Source organism: Brassica napus, chromosome C2, assembly GCF_020379485.1.
Source record: "Brassica napus cultivar Da-Ae chromosome C2, Da-Ae, whole genome shotgun sequence".
Classification (NCBI taxonomy): Eukaryota; Viridiplantae; Streptophyta; class Magnoliopsida; order Brassicales; family Brassicaceae; genus Brassica; species Brassica napus.
Window position 1 is genome coordinate 3,714,147 of NC_063445.1, and position 20,381 is coordinate 3,734,527.

The window sequence follows — 20,381 nt, forward strand, 5'->3', positions numbered from 1 at the left end:
TTTTTTTTTTAAGTATAACTTTTATTTTTCCTATGGTTTCTATAAAGTTTTATAGTGTGATACAAGTTTTACAAACTATAAGTTAACACACTAATTTATTTATAAGTTACAGGTTGATTTGGGTTGGTCATACATTTATAAGTGTGATACTTGTTGATTTATCAGTGTGATACAAGAATGACCAACTACTCGACCTACGCCTAGTTGATTTATATGTATGATCAGCTATAAGTCAACTACAAGCAAGATCAACTACATGTAACTAAGAGAAGCATGAGTGGTCATTACAGTTACCGAGTTTATATGTATGATCAGCTACAAGCATTATCAACTACAACCATGATCAACTACAAGCATATAAGGAAAGCAGTACTTGTTGATTAAAAAGAGTTGCATATAAGAGAAGCATGAGGATTTCATTACAAGTTACCGAATTTAGAGAAGCAGTAGTAGTTGATTACAAGTTGCTGGAGATAATAAGAGCATCCGCAACTTCCGAGTTACAGCAAAAGAGATTACAACTCCGACTGGTGGAAACTAAGCAAAAGAGATAGCTACCTAAAGATATGATAGAAGGGAAACTTATAGTACATTTCTTAGAACTACCCGTGACTTGGATTCACTTCAGCCAACCGACAAAACACTTTCAGAACCCGTGACTAGGTTCACATGTCGAACAGCTACACCTGAAAGAAAACAAAAGACACTTTCAGAACCCGTGACTAGCAAATAAATAAAGTAATACGACATGTGATACAAATAGAAACTACATCTAACTACATGTAACTAACCTAATACCTTAAATATCATCATAACATCTCAGTCATGAGTTTCAGTTTAAGAGATTCTTCCATCTCGGAGAGAGGCTCTTTTTTGGCAAGTAAACGTTCTAGAATCTTTTTTTAGAGAGCTTTTCTTTCATTTCCATGATGGACTGAAGCTGTGACATCTCTTCTTCCTTGCCACTCTTCTTCCTCTTACCAGCTGCTTTAGCAGCTTTCACACCAACTGGTCTGCTTTCAGGTTCGGCAACATCATCTTCTGTATCAACGTCCACCACTGGTTTGTGCTTCTCCTTCCCACCATCTTTAACCATATAGGTGGTGCACCATTTCTGGTCATGCCTCAGCTCCCTCCACGCATGTTCGAGGCTGAACTTGTGCTCATAAATGTTGAAGAATGAGTCGAGGGCAGCTTTCATCACATCGTCTTCATTCTGACCACTTCTCTGCCCCCTCAACGCCGCCTCATAGCATCCAACGAACTTACAGACCTGCTCGTTAATCCTAGCCCACCGCTGCTTCGCTGGACCAAGCTCTCTAGGTACTGTCCCAACCAGTTGAGGGCTTGCGTTGTAGTAGTCAACAATTCTCTTCCAGAAACGTTCAGCTTTCTGGTCACAGCTGACAACGGGGTCTTTGCTGGTGCGCCAAGCACCAATGAGGATTTTATCCTCATTAGGAGACCATTTCCTCCTCTCTTTGTTAGCAGACTTGACAGTAGGCTGCACAGCAGACTGGACAGCAGGTTGGAAAGAAGACTCGACACCAGGGTGGAAAACAAACTCATCAGGACCTTGGGACCCGAACCAAGCTGGTTCGGGTGACTCAAGATCAACTGAAGATTGACTATACATTAGATTAACAAAGCCAGTTGTGGTATTCATGTTTAGATTATAGGTTTCTGTTACTCTAATAGCAACACAAACCCTTAAGTAACCAATAGAAAGTAAGTTCGCATTTAGTTTCGGAGTTGTTAGGCAGACAGAAAGCAAACAAGCATTTACCACCACTCTAATCATACTAATAAGTTCTACACTAGCTACACTTAAACCTAACAAGTACGATTCTATCAAATCTAGCATTAAAAACAATTAAAGCATGAAGAGATAAGTTTTTTTTTTATTACTGAAACTAGTAAGTAAGCGTGAAACAAGTTACCTGCCAACCCCTTCTCGAGTTCTGACACTGATGTTTAAAACCTCCGAAGCTCTTCCTTGAATGACATAAGATAAAACAGTTAAAATTTCAAATTTTAAATCAAATTAATTATCTAAATAAGGTATGAAACTTACCAGCCCATAACGATGACCAGTATCACCAACACCAATACACTAACTCCCTTTGCCAAACCATAGTTAATCACTGATGTCTTCTTAGTTAACACACCCACGATCTTGTCAAGCTTAGCCACCTTCTGGTCACTCTCAAAGAATTGATCCTTCACCATCCTAAGTTGTGTCTGCGTTTCACGAAGCTCTTCTTGAATCGCCACATCCCACCATTTCCAGATGTGGGAGTCTCCATCGTCAACGTTGTTGCAGGAGAAGTACCTCCTTCCTGGATCTTTACGAGTGTACGAGGTTTCAACAACAACCTCACTACCGCAATAGCATGTCCTTGGTATTCCTTCATCAGCCTCAGGTTCTGGTGGGTACTGATCCGCCTCTGCAATTATGTAGCTACTCTGAGCTTCATCCCCGTAGAGAGCAGCTTCTGCTTCAAGTAAAGAGTTGATGTCGAACTCCTCTGATGAAGGCTGCGTGTAGCTATAGTCTTGTCCCATGTTCGTTGGCCTGCACAAAAAACCAGAAACTATGTTAAGAACACATTCACTAGGGAGTTTAAGAACACATTAACTTAGATATATGATCAACTAAACAGTTTACTAGCTACACATTAAGCTAACAGAAAACCGTACAAATACGTTTTGAAACCAGAAAAATATAAGCCACAGGAAACCATACAGATACGTTTTGAAACCAAAAACGAATTGAAACCCTAACTACATCGATTGAAACCGAAAACGAAAACCAAATTGAAACCGAAAACAAGTGATGAGTTTTCCAGCTAACTAAATCGATTGAAACCCTAACTACAAACCAAAAGATCCCCAATTGAAAACGATTTGAAAAAGATTTGATAACAATTTCAAAACCCAGAAATTTTTGAAACCCTAAATGGAGGAAATCCCCAAATCGATTCAAAGGAAATACGAAGCATAGAGGGAGACGAGAACAACATGGAAGCTAACATATCCTTAAATCTACCACAGAATTAGTTTATTTACCTTTGAAGATCGATAATGGAGAGAAATCGCCTTTCGTCGAGAGCTCTGATTTTTTTTTCTAACCTTCGGTCGCGAATATTTTTTTCTCTCGACATAACCCAACACAACATATCGCCGGGCCAACCATCAGACGCCACGTGCAGTAAGGACTTGATCCTTCGAAGCCTTATTTACGGACTGATCCGTACCGATCCGTCTAAAGCTGAGCCCAATTCACAATTTTTCTATTGTAAAAATGCTAAGGATTTGGGCCACGGACCCGTGACGGACCTCCGTTGCGGTTGGTCTTATTACTTCTTGCAACCTTTGTCTATGGCAAGATTCTAAAACAAACAAGGGCTAGTCTTATCTTGAAAGTTGAAACTAGTGTTGGCTCGCGGAAAAGGAATGTCTAGTAGGCATTCTGCCACTTGGATTCAATTCTATTAGAAGAAAACTATTTACATTATTTGGATTTCTGTAAGAGGTGAAACTACTTTTTTTGTCAAATGACCGGTTGTTCATTTTACTTAATATTTACCCACAAAAAAAGAGAGTTGAAATTTGAAACTAGTGTATGTGTAGGTATAAGTTTACATAAACTGCTTAGGACATATAAAAAGTATTTTGGCTATATAACTACAAAGATTTGATGTACTTGAATTACCTGGTTGAAATAACACCACTACTGTATCTAAAAACATTAACTAAAAATTATGTAAAGATTGATTCATTTCTAAGCCGAGCTGCAGCTAAACAAACAGAAGCGTATAAAGAGCATGTGAACGTAGGCCCATATATTATACAAAATGAAGAAGATGAGCACATACTAATTAGGCCCATTAATGAAAATTATAACGGACCAAGATACTTGTAGCATTATCTATACAGTTATTTGAAAATGATTTTGTTTATTTGTCATATTTTTTTTATGATTTTAAGATAAATTATTAGTCCAATTAATATTATTATTAAAATATTAGTATTTATCATTTTCTCCATGATTTTAAAATATATCATTAGTCTATTTAATATTATTATTAAGAATTATTTAATATATATCTATTTATCATAGTATTTAAGATAATTAATAAATAAATAGATACTAACAAATTCTTTTGATCGATATTTATTATTATATAAAATATTATTTAAAGTATATATATTTATAATGATATTTGAGGTTATTAATTAAATAAATTAACAATAGATATTAACAAATTTTATTGATAATATAATAATTAGGTTAATTTTATATTTAAATTATCATTTTAATGGTTAATATTCTAATCATGTTTTCTTATTCTTATTATCATGATTTTGGGGTTATTAATTAATAAAATACATTAACAATAGATATTAACAAATTCTACTGATAATATCTTAATTAAGTTTATTTGTTATCTTCTCCATGATTTTAGGTTATTTTAATTATTTGTCAGTGTTTTAATAACTTTTAGTTGGTTATTTTGTTTATTTATCATATTCTTAATAATTTTTAGCTAAGTCATTAGTTTATCTATATTTTTATTTAAAACTTTATTAAATGAATAGGTGTAATAGTTAGTATAGAATTCTAAATATTCGATATGAGCAAGGCGTACAAACGATTAGAATGGGATTTCATCAACTTTCCATACTTTTAGGTTTAGTCATATTTTATGCTCATTATTAATCTTAATAAATATTGTTTGTGATTTGACTGATAATTTATCATAATCTTGAGAATAATTAAAAAATTCTAATGATGATATCATATTTAAATTTATTTTATATTTACTTATGATATTGAATATTATATATATATATATATATGTTTATATTATATTTGTTTTAGTAATATTAAACCGACTCTATTTTAATATATATCACATAAGATATATTGATTCATCTATCTTTAAGATAATTTCTTAGGACAGACAAAATCAATCACTATGATAATTTATAAAAAAAGTTGGAAAATAATTTAAAAATAATACTATTACTTACGATGTGATTTTATCTCTCTCACGTTAAAACTTAGAGCATTTAAAGTCTTTATTACCCTTAATAAATAATTATATTATATTAGATTTGTTAATAAATAATTACCCATAAATTAAAAACGAAATTTACTAATTGATAATATCATCATTTTCTAAAAGATTCTATATTATGTTATCCAAAAATATTTTACATCATAATATTTTTAAAATGAATATAAATCTCTGTATATGGTTTTATGTATATACAGATTTTTCAAGTTTATTTTACGTATTAGAAAATATTTTTTTTAAAATAAAAAAATTTATATTATATAATTTTTTTTTTGAAAAACATGAAAATAATTTATTCCAATGGTTTTTCAATTGATAATATATAAATTTACAGCTTTTTGTAAAATTATTAAGCCCGCAAGTTGCGGACAAAACACTTAGTTAAATATTATAATAGGTTTGTAAAAATCACTTGGAATCTCTAAAATTGATTTATTAAAATCGTCTAACCATGGTTTATTTCTAAATTAAATTCATAATCAAATCTCAAGATTATTTTGGTATTAGTGGCATACAAATTTTAGAATTCAGATTTTATTATATGAAACAGAAAAAAGAGAGAAAAGTTGAAGCATTCTTTGTAATATGTACCATTTTTTTGCATATTAAATTATTTATAAACTGTATGGTTTTGACAAAAACTGACATGTAATAAGTTCAAATAGTAGTGGATATATAATATGTTATGATACAATAATATTTCTATTTCCATTTTCAAATTATTACAATATTTGTGTATACTAGTGTATTCTGGTCAATAATTGTTTTTTTAACTATTTACAGGCCCACGTTCAGTAAAGTCTTGATACTACATGATTCATTTCTTGCCAAATAAAAAAAAAAGAGAGGAAGATAAACATTTTAAAATAACACAAGAGTAAAAACATTTAACTCTTATCATAGTGCAGCTTGGTTGGTTGGTAGTGGTGGATGGACGTCAAAGGAAAAAAATAGAGCTGTAAAATAGAAACAAGAATATCTTCTCACTTTTTGAAATGTTGATTTTGTCGAGATTTCTATAATCTGTCGTTAGATTTTGTGCCTCCTTTTTTGTTGGATGTTCTAAGTGTGAGGGAGCGTTTTGATTGAGGGACTTGACTATTTTCAGAGATACACAATGTTTAAAGAAGAAGACAAGTGAAATTTTGCGTTTAGGATACGTCTTTGAAACGTCACTTTCTTTTCACCATCTCTAATGTTATGACTGAAAAAATATCAAGAGAGATTGAGAGCGAATCGTATCTACTTTTCTTACCCTCACTTTCTCTTTCTCATTTCCTTTTTGTAACAGTTTGCTTTCTTTTACCAGTTAACATGTTGAAAAGAAAATTATCATTAAGAAAACTAAAAGCCAATTGACATTTTAAATTCTCTTACGGTTTCATAAGCCATATATTAAAAAAATCAGGCTCTTAATAAAATGTTAAATCTTCGTGTTAAAAGTTTGGAGGTTTATTATATATGGATAAACAAGGATACTTCGCTCATATCAAACAAAGAACACTCTATAACTCAAATACTCAATCAAGAATCCCTTTATTTCAAAAAGAAACTCAATATTTTATCTGAATTGGCTCCTACATAAACAGATTTACAGTGCACTATCCAATATATAAGAAGAGAAGAAGGCTCTGCGCTGTGAATGTGATGAATGACTTTGGTGTTATTGATTTATATATTTTGATTGATTTAGAAATCCATGAAGTATTTTATAAATCCAAATAAAATATGCAGATTTAAAAAAAAATCGGATTAGTATTTACAAATCCGGAAGTTTTCCCTCGGATTTGAATCTTTGTATTTTTAACAAAAAAAATCATTCAAATTCATTATAAAATCAAATTTATTAGTAAATTCGTATGATTGAATAACACTTGATTTGATATAGAATTTGTGAATCATTAAACAAATAGCACATGATTTTAATAAAGATCTGAAAATCATAGAACCAATAATACTAGATTTAGTTCGGATTTTCAAATCGTTTAAAATACAACAACCAATAATCCCCAGTTATATTCCTGACCAAGAATTACAATTTTTTTTACCATTCTGGATATCTTCAATTACTTTTATATTCCTCTAATTATTGTTAAGAAATAACAATGTCAGTCAGTGTGTGTATCCAAACGAAGTTGATCGTCACAGATGCACGCATTTTCTAGGGCAAGTACATCTATGCACTAGGTTGATCGTGTCACAAAGAAAACAAAAATATACTATTGAGTTGTTGAAAAATGGAAGGTAATACCATTAAAACATACCCGTACGGTTATTGAAAATTGGTTATAAGAGAAATAAAACGTGTTAAACAAATTCATAGTTTATCTTCGTATTGTCCTTTTTTTTTCCTGTCATTAGTTATTTCAGAAGTTTAATTAGTTTGTTTTCCTCAAAATTTAGAAACTTGCTTACATTCTTGTATCTTGTGCTTGCCGACAATTTTGGAATATGCCCTCAATATTTTTCTCATTTCGTAAAATATTTCCAATATCAAAACCTTTTCACAAATAGATGCAAAAACGCCATTAATAAAAAAAAAAATCCACCAATAGAGTACCAGCAAGGATTTGGTTTTGTCGCCATGTTGCCACTACTCACGATTCACGGATCCATCCGGTACACCCGCCAAATGAACATATCGATTTTGCAAATTTTATGTTTCGCGTTAGAATAAAACTCTTTCGGTTTTTAAAAGCTAACATATGATGCAGTTCTTAACAAATAAGTGTTTGTAGTAGATGTTATAAAAAAGTTTTTGTAGTATTAGTTACCAAGAAGTACATTTAATTCCATCTTTTCCTATAAGGTAGCTGATATCTTCATATAGTCTCTTAACATAATAATTTTGATGTTGCAATTAAATTCATAATTTAACTGGTTAATTAATTGATTACAAATATATAAGAAAACTGGTTAATTATTCGGTCAAAGAGAGCGACAACAAAAAGAATCTAAAGGTAGCCCACATTCAAAGAACAAAAAAAGTTAATTTGTTTTAAATAAGTGCTTCTTTTTGGTTTTATAACAATTTTTTTTTTTTAAAAAAAAATTGTCTAGGAAAAGAGGGCAGAAGGCCGGGTGACATCAAATGAGGTGTGACACTTGTGAGGAACTGAGGATAGAATAGAAAGAGAACGACGTCATGGTCGTAATAGTATATTAGACGTCCACATACTTCAAAAAAATCACACACCAATCCTTTTGTTCAACTTAGCCACAAAGAAACCTGCCTAATTGCCACTTTTGAACCTAAATGCTCTCTCCACATTTTCAGAATGGATATTAAAGGTTAACCTAATTGAACCACACCAAAAAGATATTGCGTCACTAATCATATTGATGATATCAAGTTGGTGGGATAATGAATTATTTAGATTGAAACAAAGATGGTTTTCGATAAGAAAATAAAACAAATGATGGTTTAAACGGTCATTCATTCAGGAATATAAAACATACCAGGATTCAAAATCAATGGATCCATATATAAAACGTGTTATAGTTTTGATATTTTACGAGGTTGCTTTAGTCATGTTAAAAGTTCATGATCAAACTATGTAGTAATTTACTGGGACTGTGATGAATACAATAGTAAGACTGTAATGTATCTTGCTATTTTCTTTAAAATATAAAAATTCTATAATAGAAATGTGATTTAGTTTGATGTATTTTTTCTAAAACAGTAATATCCAAATATAGAGTAAAAATAGAAAAATACCTTTCTTTTTCTCTATAAATAGAGGAAAAATAATAAGCTCTATATTAGAAGTGGAAAAAGACATTTTTAATTCTAAATACTATTATAGAGACAAATATATAGATGAGTTGTAGATGTTATAATAATGTGAGTTATTTTTCTGGAGATTTTAAATTTAGTACGTCTATGTATGTTTCGATTCCTTTTTTTTTTTTGAACTTTATGTTTCGATTCCTTATTATACCCAAAAAAATATAAGTCAAGATTATAACAAGCACAACCAAATATTTTTGACATAAAATTCCTATTAAATATGCAATAATATACCCAAATTAATGTTCAAAAACCCAAATGGATAGACGCGGATCCCATGCAGACTGCTTTGCAAGAAAAGGAACGTGAAAGGGAACTTTTATATAGCAATCACCACTCACAGTATATAATAATAATTTAATAATAATAATAATAACAGTAACCAAAAAACTCTTACATAAAATAAACATTTTTTTCTTTTAAAAAAGGTCCCAAAGCTCAGTTCATTGGAGTTTCACGTATCGCTGGACACATTTCGCTGGACACATTTCGCTCTTATTTTACTCCATATAGAGAGAAAACGAGTGGCCACTCACTAAAAAAAAAGTGGCCACTTACCCAATATAATTGCCGTTTAGTAATTTGGAGACTTGTCAATTTTAAGCAAATATGGTTTTAAAATACTATTTGAGTTAATTACGTAAGCCAGATGGTAGGTTAGAAAATAATTTTTAAATAGAAATAGTATATTTTAAAATAAAAAACTAAACTGTTACAAGATTATCCATGTTGCCTACAACTATTAATTGTTTTTAAAGTTACAAATGTTTTTTGCTAATACTTTTATATAGTGTTTTTGGTAAAGCATTAGTATTTAAATTACTTAAAATTAAAAAATAATTTTATTTTATTTAATAATATTATATATATATTCACTGTTTAGAAATAAAAAGTACATCAAATTCAAAATATCATTAATTATATATATTAAATAATAAAATTCTTTAACAAAAAACAAATATTAAATAATATACATTATTTTGATGACAAACTATAAACTATTGAATATATATTATACATATCCACTGTTTATAAATAAAAAATTAGATATTATATATAATATTATATATATGTCATATATATGTCATATATATGAATTATAATTTTTCTACTAATCACTATTAATATGTATAATAATAAATGAATACAACTTTTGCAGCATACTACTGATTTTATAGTTTATTACTACCATGTTATTATCAAAAATAATACTTCGGTACATTAATAATACTTCACGTCCAAATATATCTCAAAATTGTATGCTTGCTAATTGCTATTATGTTATATATATATAGATATATACCACTTTCAACACACAAACTGACACACATATTATATTATATATATATACGCTTTTATTTTTTTATAAGTTTTGTGAGACATAAATAAATGTCATATCAAAAGAATTATAAAAATAATAAAAATGAATGTGAGATTGAGAGAGAGAGAGAGAGAGAGAGAGTGGATTGTATGTTTATTTCAAATGGTGAATTCCGTTTTCATTTAATTAAGTGTTCAAGCATATGCATCCAATTCATTAGGTTATGTAACCTTTTTTCTAAGGTATATAACTTGAAAAGAATACATTTCTCAATTAAGAGTTTGTCATCAACGTTCATTTGACGTTCAAATCGCAGTATATAACTTAAAATTAATGATTATTAAAGTCAACCTACCAATTAGATTTGATGTATTAGCATGAGAAAATTAAGGACGCTTCCGGGTACAATGGTCCCAACGAAGTTGAGGCCGAGGGTGTGCATGCCACTAACTTCGGACCACTCAGTGGAATCTTTCTTACCAAACTAGATTAACTACCGACCAGACCACGAGCATATTCCCTCTGCCCATTTCTTCCTATTATATATTAATAAATCTCTTTTATTCACTTTTATAATCTACTTTTTTCCCGAGTTAGGAAACGGCGTATTTCTATTGAAAATTAAAAAGGATTACAACAAATGATTGTAAAAAACAGAGCAAAATATATAGGAGGATCTTATTTTTGGGAAGTAGCAATGCTGAAGGATTCCCAATTTAGCAATCTCCTGTTTTCCCGATCGCCTTCAATACATCTTCTTGATATTTGAACATTATCCTTGTACATCACTTCATTGTCTTCTTCGCCCTCATCCTCGTGTTCTTCGTTTTCTTCCGTCTCAATCTTAACTTCTTCGTTTTCTACATTCTCATCTGAGTCTTTCAAGATAGAGAGTCGGAGACGACCGTTGCTTCGGTCAGCTTGGAAGCACCTGTTAAGAGGCGGTGCCTTTGTGGCAGTCATGACCAATCTTCCATCTTCACGGTGTGGTCTCATTTGAATGCATTGAGACCCTCTCATACTGGTCAACGGAGGTGGGAGATCACTAGGGCACCCTTTCTTAATTTTCAACGTTCTTGTCTCCGTTGTTGTTACGTCGAGTTTCTTGGTCTGCAAGTCAGATAAAGAAAGCAAGAACAGATCTTCGACGTCAGTAACATCAGAGCCAGTTTCGCTTCCAAGATTTTCAGTACACAATGCTAAGCTCTCGTCGCTTAGAGTTCTAGAAGAAGAAGGACGTTGAACATAAGTCTTCTCTTTCTCAGAGCTAGTCGTCTTTGAGAGAGAGGAGGAGGAGGATGACCCAGAGGATAGAGACTGGAGAAAGCTCCAGCTACTCGATTCAGGACCCGAGGAAGCAGCTGGTATGTCATCGTTGCTGTTTTGGGTGTCTTTTGCATTAGAGGAGTCAAGCAAATGAGACTTGAGGGCTAAGGGTTGAGAGAAGTGAGGAGTTGGTGAAGATAGCCTAAGCCTTAAAGCCCAAGGCTCATTAAGCTGAGATGACTGAAACCCTTGTTGATACACAACAGTTCCCATTTTCTTATTAGGAGTAGATGAAATCTGTTGAGAGATAGAGATAGAAAAGGAGAGGTTATTTGTGAGATGCGAAACAAAGAAGTAGAGAGGTTTTTGGAAATGAGAATGAAGGATAGTGAGAGGGAGAGGATGCCAATTTGTAGTGTCCCAAAATTGAATAAATAAAGAAAAGAAAGAGAAAGTGTGACTATGCAATGTGCAGGGACTAGAGAGGTGGGTAAGGAGCTTTTCCACACTACCACTTGTATAATGCAAAACTTTTAAAAAATAATTACGCCACACAATGCAGATAAGAATCTTGTGTGTGTGTGTTAAAAGTGAAAGGAGAAAATAAGTCATTGTATAGTGCACATGGTTAAATTTGAAAAACTTTGAATGTTATCCTTTCTTTTGTACTGTTATGAAGGGAGACTTTAATTGATAGCAAAAGGAGCAATTTGGAAAGCATAGTCCCATGAAACTTATTTAATCATCGTTTTTAACTAATTCAGGCAAAAGGAAAACCGAATTATTCTGACCTTCATGTGATCTGTGACAGAAAGAGACTACTAACCAGGAAAATGAAAAACAAACGAACAAAAATAGTGAGAATAAGGAAAGTTCCGAATGAAAAATAAAATATTTGCGTTAACATTTGGGTTCCCTAATGTATTACATTTTTTTCTTCCCAATGTTTACATTTTGAAAGACAGCATAGTTTTTTTATCAAACGTTTTATTATAACTGAATCTCCTCTTCTGATGAGTTTGAAATATTTATAAAATAACATAGAATCTAAATGAAAAAAAAAAAAACAGAAAAGCAAACAAAACGCATACGAAAAACCAGTCGGCCATTTAGAGATAGACATAATGGGAGTAACATGTCAAAAAGTTACCGACACAGGTTGCTCTATCTATATAAATATATACATATTTTTACCTTCCAAAAAATAAAACAATCCAACAAAAACCTATGAAAGTTCCCAAATTTGGTTTCCCCAATAGTGCTATAAATTATGAAAATGATTGTTTGTTTGTTATCTCTAATAGTCTCCATATGTTAAAAGCAAAGAGTCGTGTGGCACACATAGAGAGGGAGAGTCGAAACCTATGTCGGGTAACTCTTACACCCAGTTTCAACAACATGATAACAACAGCCCACTAAATTTGAAATCTGAATCCCATTTACTCAAAAAATGATTACTGACACTAATCAAGGAATAAACTTGAAAATGTGTCTCCACACAAAGTTTTACAAAGGCATGGTCATGTAGATCAAGAAACCACGACGGGAAGCAGAATACAGAAAAAGAAAACTAAAGTGTGCCAGAAAAATACAATCACATCGCTTACAGTGTATTTGAATACAAAGGAGAAAAAACACACTAAATTTCCGCCCACTTATTATGACCAAAACATGAAACCCTAAACTCTGTATTTGAATGCAAAGGTGTTATTATGCTACCAGAAATAATGAAAGAATCACATCAAATGTAAAGCGACCAAGGTTTAGTTAAATCAAATTATAATAAGATTGAAAGACAAATAAGAAGTTAGCTTCTAAGTCAATGTTGAGTCATGTTAACATCAACCGTTGCCCTTTGAATATTTGGCCAGCCAACAGTAAGCTGCTTTTTTCTCAAGAAAATAAATGTTGGGATTAAATTTCAAGATTCTCCCTCTTAAGCCATGTTACCTTGTACGGAACAGCTTATGAAGACAGTTTAAGATTAATTGTCGTCAGCAATAACAAGTGATTCCCCACTAAACACTTTTCTTTCTTCTGTCTCTCTGTTAAATCAGATGCTTACGTATTTAACCCTATTTCTAAACAACAAAAGACACTTTTTCATAGTAGACAAAAGCCCTAGGGTCACTGACTCTTATGTAACTCCAAGGCATGTGGGTTTATTATTATATAAACAAATGTAACCTAGTCCTCTCTAACTTTACCACATAGCTTACACAAAGAAGAGCTAGAACGCGTGAGCTGTTCCTATTCCAAAGAGGGTGGGGAGAGAGATTTTGTGAGATCGTCCTGGGCTTCCTGTAATAGGAAAAGCCATCTCAGTTTTGTACTTGTGTAATAAATAATGTGTAGCTACGACCATTGATGAACTGTGAGCATAATGCTAGCTTATGTGCTGTATAATACTATGATCAACTTTAATCATACATTAGTCTTTTCGAGGTCTATTGCAGGCATGAACAGCGCAAGTGGATCTTAGCTTATGTGTTTAAAGAGATTCTATTACTAAAAATATTTGGTACGAAGATACCTTCGATTATATATTATAGAACAAACAAAAGAAAAAACATCTCTTCTCTTGTACTGAGCTTCTATAACAAGGAACATCTTACTAAATATTCTCAGTGGTTGGTTTATCACGTATTACTACTAATTCCTCTAACAGATACAAATAAATATATGTTTCATATTCATTGCCAAGAAAATGCACAAAATAATATAGAACATGTGCTTCAAGAAAGTTTTCAGTTTTAGCAATATAACTCAGAAATAAGTAATCACAAACATTAATGTTTTGCTATTAGTTATAGTGTTATCCCTAAGTATGTCATTTTTTCTAGTGCCTCTCCCTCTGCTAAAGGAATCCAAAATGATATAATTAAGCAACTAGTTTGACATGCTTAGAATGAATAAATAATGAAATAATAATTAGGATTCTCTAACGTAAGCAAGGGTATGAAAGTTATGACATAGTTTAGTAATAAAATTGGAAAAAGGAGCTGACCTGCAGACGTAATCTCCAGACAAATATCCACAAATTGAATCTTGAACAGCATAGGTGGTCCTAAAATACGAACCACCCTCATATAAGAGAAGAAAGTAATACAGCAACCCTTGGCCTCTCGAAGGGAGAATGCTTTTGAGAGTAGTGTCCTTATGCAAAAGCTGCTTTACTATATGTAATTAAGATTACAATAATTCAGTGACTAATGACAGAAGCAAAAGCATCAAATTAAAAACAGAATATGTTTTGACTTCGTAATAATTCGTATCACTCAACAGTGTGAAACTTCGAATCATAATACATCAGTGTTCGCTATTGGTTTCAAGTTTTCGACTATTGGAAGACCTAAAAGCATAGAGATACACGTCAAACCACTTAAGCTCAAGTGGAGACATAAACTTAAGCCTTACGTCTCCAAGTATGCTATATGATTATCGAGTAAAACAAGAGTATTGCGTCTCGTGGCTCAATAGAAATTGCATAACAAAGAAAAGCCATCCATCCACCAATATCTTTTTGACCATATTAGTGGAACCTTTATGTGCAAATTCTCTAACTTTTGTATTATCATTAGAATGAGATGGGGAGCTTATCTTTTTTCTTTGGGAAAAAAAAATATAGCTCACAACTTTGGCTAGGAAAGAATATAAAAGCTTATATGTATAGAACTTTCTCATTTGCTTTTATACGGAAGCATGAGATCCACACGAAAATATCAATCTCATCCATATAACTAATGTCTTACTCACATTTCATCTAAAATAAGCTGAAATTTCTACAGCTTAGATGTCAACTTTGTAAAAAAGGTGGTGGTCTAGTTGTATACTAGTATAGGCGGATTTTGGGAAGCTAAGCACCCGGGTTCTAAGACATCCCACTACATTTCATTTTGTGGCCACATGGATAATGGATTTTGGTCCATTTGAAAACTCAGAAAGAAAATCTACCTGTTGGGTTGCACTTTTCTCTAAGGATTAGTTCGAACTTTGAGCCTAAGACTCGGGATACTTTCTGATTAAATAAAAAATAATATTGTAAAAAAGCTTTCATGTGGTCTAGTTATAAACTCGGGATACTTCCAGTTCGTCGAACAAAATAACACTCGCGGGTAAACTTACATTTTGTTGATGCACTTGGTCTTATTCGTTAAAAAGCATACATGTGGTTGATTCATCAAGATGGATCCATATCTCACACGAGAAAGCTCGTGATTGTTATGTTAGGCCATACCAGGAGCAACCGACGAGTTTACGCCTAGCCCCAAACTCTCCTTTTACCACCACGTTACCACCGACTTGGTTTATATATGCATAACATTGTTCTGTAAGAATATAGAGTAAATCAATGCAGCTCTCAACAAATCTCAAACAATTCCAACTATTGGGACCTTGAAATGATTTGGCTTGGAGACAAATTAACCATCTAATAGCCTTAAACGTATCTTATGAATCTAGCTACTACCAGTGAGAGAAGTACAATATCCTTGAAGACTTGTTCAAGTTTCATCGAACATATAAGCAGGAAAGTTCCATACTAGAGGCACAAAATAACCAACCGTACAAATAAAACCGATGCAACATCATGAAAACAGACATAAAACAATTAATTAACGTATAAAGATGCAACATCATGCGTATTCTCTTCTGGGAATCGCCGCGGCTGACGTGACCTTCTCTCTTACTGGAATCGCCATGGAAACAAACATAAGACGCCAAAAGGAGTTTTCTTGTGACGAACTTTCACGTGTCACAATTGGCTCCTTTGAAAACACATCCACCTTTCACTAATGCATTTCTAACCAGACACCAAAACACCAAATTTGATATAATTCAATTTCCAACAAAACACCAAAATTTACTCTATTTCACCAAATTTGGTGTAATGTAAATAGTGTTACACCAAATTCATCACATCAAATCTCTAAAATACATATTTTATTATGTTTCATTAAATAATATAGTTTAATTACTATTAAATTGTAATTAAATATTAATATATTGTATTATTTGTATTTTTAATTTATTTTCACATAATTTAAAACTAAGTTTTTATTTTTATTTTCAAAATAAATCACTACATGACTATTATCACTTATCATTTACATATAATAAAAATATAAATAATAATTATTATTTATCAATTACAAATAATAAAAATATAAAAAATTGAAATTGAAAACATCAAAATAATATATAATATTATTTTGGTGTAAAATTTGGTATCTTTGTTGGAAATGACAAAAACTATTATGACACCAAAACACCAAATTTGATGTAATTTCAACACTAAATTTGATGTCCTTGTTAAAGCATTTTCAACCCACCTCTATTTCTACCTCTTTTTTTGTCCGGTTAATTATGCTATTACAAATTATGAGAAACATTAGATATATGATATTACAGCCGACAATTCTACATGCCTTATGAGGATTCACGCCTAACTGCATCACCCTGAGTAGCCCTATGAGATCCATTTCTGACGGTACTCCTTACGCCATGCTGAAGATCTCTTGTAAGCATTTTCTCTAATTTTCTACATAATTCGCCTTCTCCGAGAATTGAAACTCATACCTCTTCCTGTAGAAATTGCGTTGTCTGGGGTTCGAACCTCAGACCTGGGTGTAGAAACCTTTAAACCTTGACCACTAGGCCACAGTGCTTCCACAAAACATAGATATTGCTATTTTTTCCTCTATTTATATAGGAAGAAATAGCATTCCTAAAAAAAAAGAATTAGCATTCTTCTATATTTTGTTCTATATGTAAAGATCTCTATTTTAAAGAAATACATAGGAATAAAACTCATCTTTATTATAGAGTTTCTCTATTTTAGAAGTAAAAATAGAAGAATATATCGGAGATGGTCTAAGAGATGCTCTAAAAACGTTACCATAGCAAAAATTATAACCAGTCCAGAAATAATTAACGTTAAAATGGGACCGAAGAAAGCTTTCTTCTGACGAATTTGCACGTGTCACTATTGGCTCCATTGAAAATACATGTACATTTCACTAAAAGATTACCCCCTAGCAAAATTATAAGAGCGTTCTTAGAGTGGAGTTCTTATCGAAATATTGATATCTTGCATATGTGCATTGTTTTAAGCTTCCATTTGGTACATAATGATCATATAGATTAAGAGTTTAGCATCTTTAGGATCCATTTTGCATTCATATGTCTTTATCAGGCATCAGAGTGTCCTATGGAGCGATTGGAGGTGTTTAGAAGCATTTTGGTACAAGAAGGGATGAAAAATGAAGTTGGTTCGGTTTTGGGCGAGCACGACGCGGGTTGGAGCACCCCGATTTCACCTACCCGCGTAGCCGAGCCAAGAATAGCCTCCACGCGGGATGAGTGGCGCGGGATTGTGAACCCGCGTGCACGAAGAGGAAGAAGCGAGACGACACCTCGACGCGGGTTCCCTTACCCGCGTTGTCGAAGAGCAGCCTCGACGGTCTGACGCGGGAAGAAGGGCGCGGGACGAGCTACCCGCGCGCATGAAGTGAAGGTCTCGACACTCCAACGCGGGTAGAGTCGCGCGGGTTGTGACCGATGCCTCCTACCCGAGTCGAATCTTTTCCTTAGTCGGATTTTAATGTTTTTAAGGGGCTTTTTAGACTTTTTAATGGAAACCATTAGGTTTACCAAAGACATATAAATACTCTTGTAATCCCAAAGTTGGGAGATCTTGTTCTCTATCTAATCAAAAGCCACTTTTGGGAAAAAGTTCTAATCTTGATCATAATTTCTTATCTTTGCTTGATTATCTTTCTCTCTAATCATGTTTAACCTTGAATCATCCATGGTTTTGGGGTTATTCATGTCTATTAGTGAGTAGACTAATCTTGGATTCATGGGCTAGGGTGATTAAGGGTGATTAGAGAAGATCTAAGGTGTTTAGTGTTAGATTTACTTGTTCCCTTGCTTGTTGAGGGTTCTCAATGCTATTTTAGTCTTGATCATACTAAAATAGATCTCTAGGCATTTTCTGCCCACAAGGTGTATGATGAAATGCCTGAACCAACTCTTCAATGCTTTTAGCTTGCTTTACCTAAGAGATTAGTTGCTAAAGGAGTTAAGATTGCTATTGGACTTGTTCTCCATGTTTGCTTTAGTAACATTCAACCTAAGAGATTTGATGCTTGAGTTGCTTACCAAAAGAACATTCATCTAGAGATAGAGCTTGTTTAGCTTAGTGTCTAGGCATAAGGAAAGTGTTTGATTGATACCTTGCCACCCTTAGATTGGATCTACATCACCCGAGATCAAATGTCTAGCCCCATGAGTCCTCTTGCTTCAAATTGAGAAAGAAAGATCATTACTTTATTGCATTAGCTTATTAGTTCTTAGTTCATACCATTTTTAAAACCGGATCGCACTTAGCTTAAGCATGAACTTGCATTCCCGTTGCTTTAGAAACACCTAGGATTGGTTCGACAATCTTTTATACTACATTGATTTGATCTTGGACCCTTGAAAAGTCTTGCATCAAATTGGCGCCGTTGCCAAATTCTAAGTTGATTGTGACATTGGGATTTAGTTATTTGCTTGAGACTAAGTCAATTTTATTTAATTGTGTTATTGCTTCTCTTTGTTCTTCTCCCTTTGCATTTCAGGTGTATGAACACAAGGAGCAGAGGTCCAACAAACCTAGTTCCAAGAATTGAAGACATTAGAGCACTTGAGAGGGAGATAACAAGACAGAGAAGAGAAGTAGAGCAACATGCTCACTTGCAAAGGTTGGGGTTTGATATGGAGAATCTGCCTCAAAATGGTGATGCCCAAGGAGGCATTGATCCAAGAGCTGATCCTTTTAGACCACAGCGCCAGCCACAACATCCACATCGTCAAGCTCGTGCCATTATAGCCTATGATCAACCTCACATTAATGGTCATAGGTTGGAAATCAGAGCACCAGCTGTGGAGAACAACAACTTTGAGATCAAGTCAGGACTGCTCAACACCATAGAGAACAACAAGTATCATGGTTTTGCTGCTGAAGACCCTTTTGATCACTTATACAAGTTTGATAAGTATTAATGTGGCTTGTCCAAGACAAATGGTGTTTCTGAAGATGCTTTCAAGTTGAAGCTATTCCCTTTCTCTTTGGGAGACAAGGCACACCAATGGGAGAAGACTCTTCCAAGTGACACTGTCACTACTTGGAATGAGTGCAAGAGAGCTTTCCTAGACAAGTTTTTCTCAACTTCAAGGACAGCTAAGATCAGGAACGAAATCTCTGGTTTTCAACAGAAAGGTCTAGAGAGCTTCAGTGAAGCATGGGAGAGGTTCAAGAGCTATTGGGCTCAATGCCCTCATCATGGTTTCAGCAAGGAAAGATTGCTTAGCACCTTTTATAGAGGAGCTCTACCACAGTGCAGAAACAGGCTTGATACTGCCAGCAATGGTTTCTTCTTGGGAAGAACTGAGGAAGAGGCAGAGGAGCTGGTAGAGAACATGGCCAAGAGTGACTCAGTCTACAGTGAGGAGCATGATAGGGTCAACAGAAGTGATGATCAGCATACAAAGAAAGAGCTGAAGTCTCTCCAAGCCAAGTTGGATCTACTTCTTGCAGAAAAGGCTAAGCAGGAGAAGATGAACTTTGTTGGTGACCAGAAACAAGAGGCATCTCCAGTGATCAATGAGGTTGATGGTTTAGAAGGCCAAGAGGAGCTGTGCTTCATCAATGCTAATGGCACATGGTACAAGAAAGAGCCCAACTTTCAGTACCAAAACAACTACCAGCAAAGGCCACTCTACAACAATCAACAAGGAGGTTACCAAGCCAAGCAGAACTATCTTCAAGCCAACCAATCTCCTCAGACTCAAGGAAGTTCTTCTCAAGCTCAAACTCCAGATTCAAGTGTGGATTCTATGTTCAAGCAACTCTTGGAATTTCAGGTCAGAAATGAGA

The 20,381-nt window shown here is 33.4% G+C and overlaps 2 protein-coding genes and 1 non-coding gene across 3 annotated transcripts; all 3 read right to left on the reverse strand.

Moving 5' to 3' along the window:
• Nucleotides 1–889: 889 nt before the first annotated feature.
• Nucleotides 890–1,666, reverse strand: LOC125581772 (glutathione S-transferase T3-like). Its single transcript, XM_048747751.1, has one exon. The coding sequence runs from the start codon at nt 1,664–1,666 to the stop codon at nt 890–892; it is 777 nt and encodes a 258-aa protein (XP_048603708.1).
• A 9,122-nt stretch (nt 1,667–10,788) lies between these two features.
• LOC125581302 (protein FANTASTIC FOUR 3-like) lies at nt 10,789–12,488 on the reverse strand. The gene has a single exon (XM_048746463.1). It carries the CDS (start codon nt 12,071–12,073, stop codon nt 10,874–10,876), a length of 1,200 nt encoding a protein of 399 aa, XP_048602420.1. The 5' UTR covers nt 12,074–12,488; the 3' UTR covers nt 10,789–10,873.
• A 7,199-nt stretch (nt 12,489–19,687) lies between these two features.
• LOC125582549 lies at nt 19,688–19,794 on the reverse strand. The gene has a single exon (XR_007320006.1). It is a non-coding gene; the product is annotated as a small nucleolar RNA R71 (small nucleolar RNA).
• Between the last annotated feature and the right edge of the window lie 587 nt (nt 19,795–20,381).

Bases quoted from the DNA above. Each gene is read 5' to 3' on its own strand.
- LOC125581772 (XM_048747751.1), bottom strand. From the start codon at position 1,666: ATGAATACCACAACTGGCTTTGTTAATCTAATGTATAGTCAATCTTCA.
- LOC125581302 (XM_048746463.1), bottom strand. From the start codon at position 12,073: ATGACTTATTTTCTCCTTTCACTTTTAACACACACACACAAGATTCTT.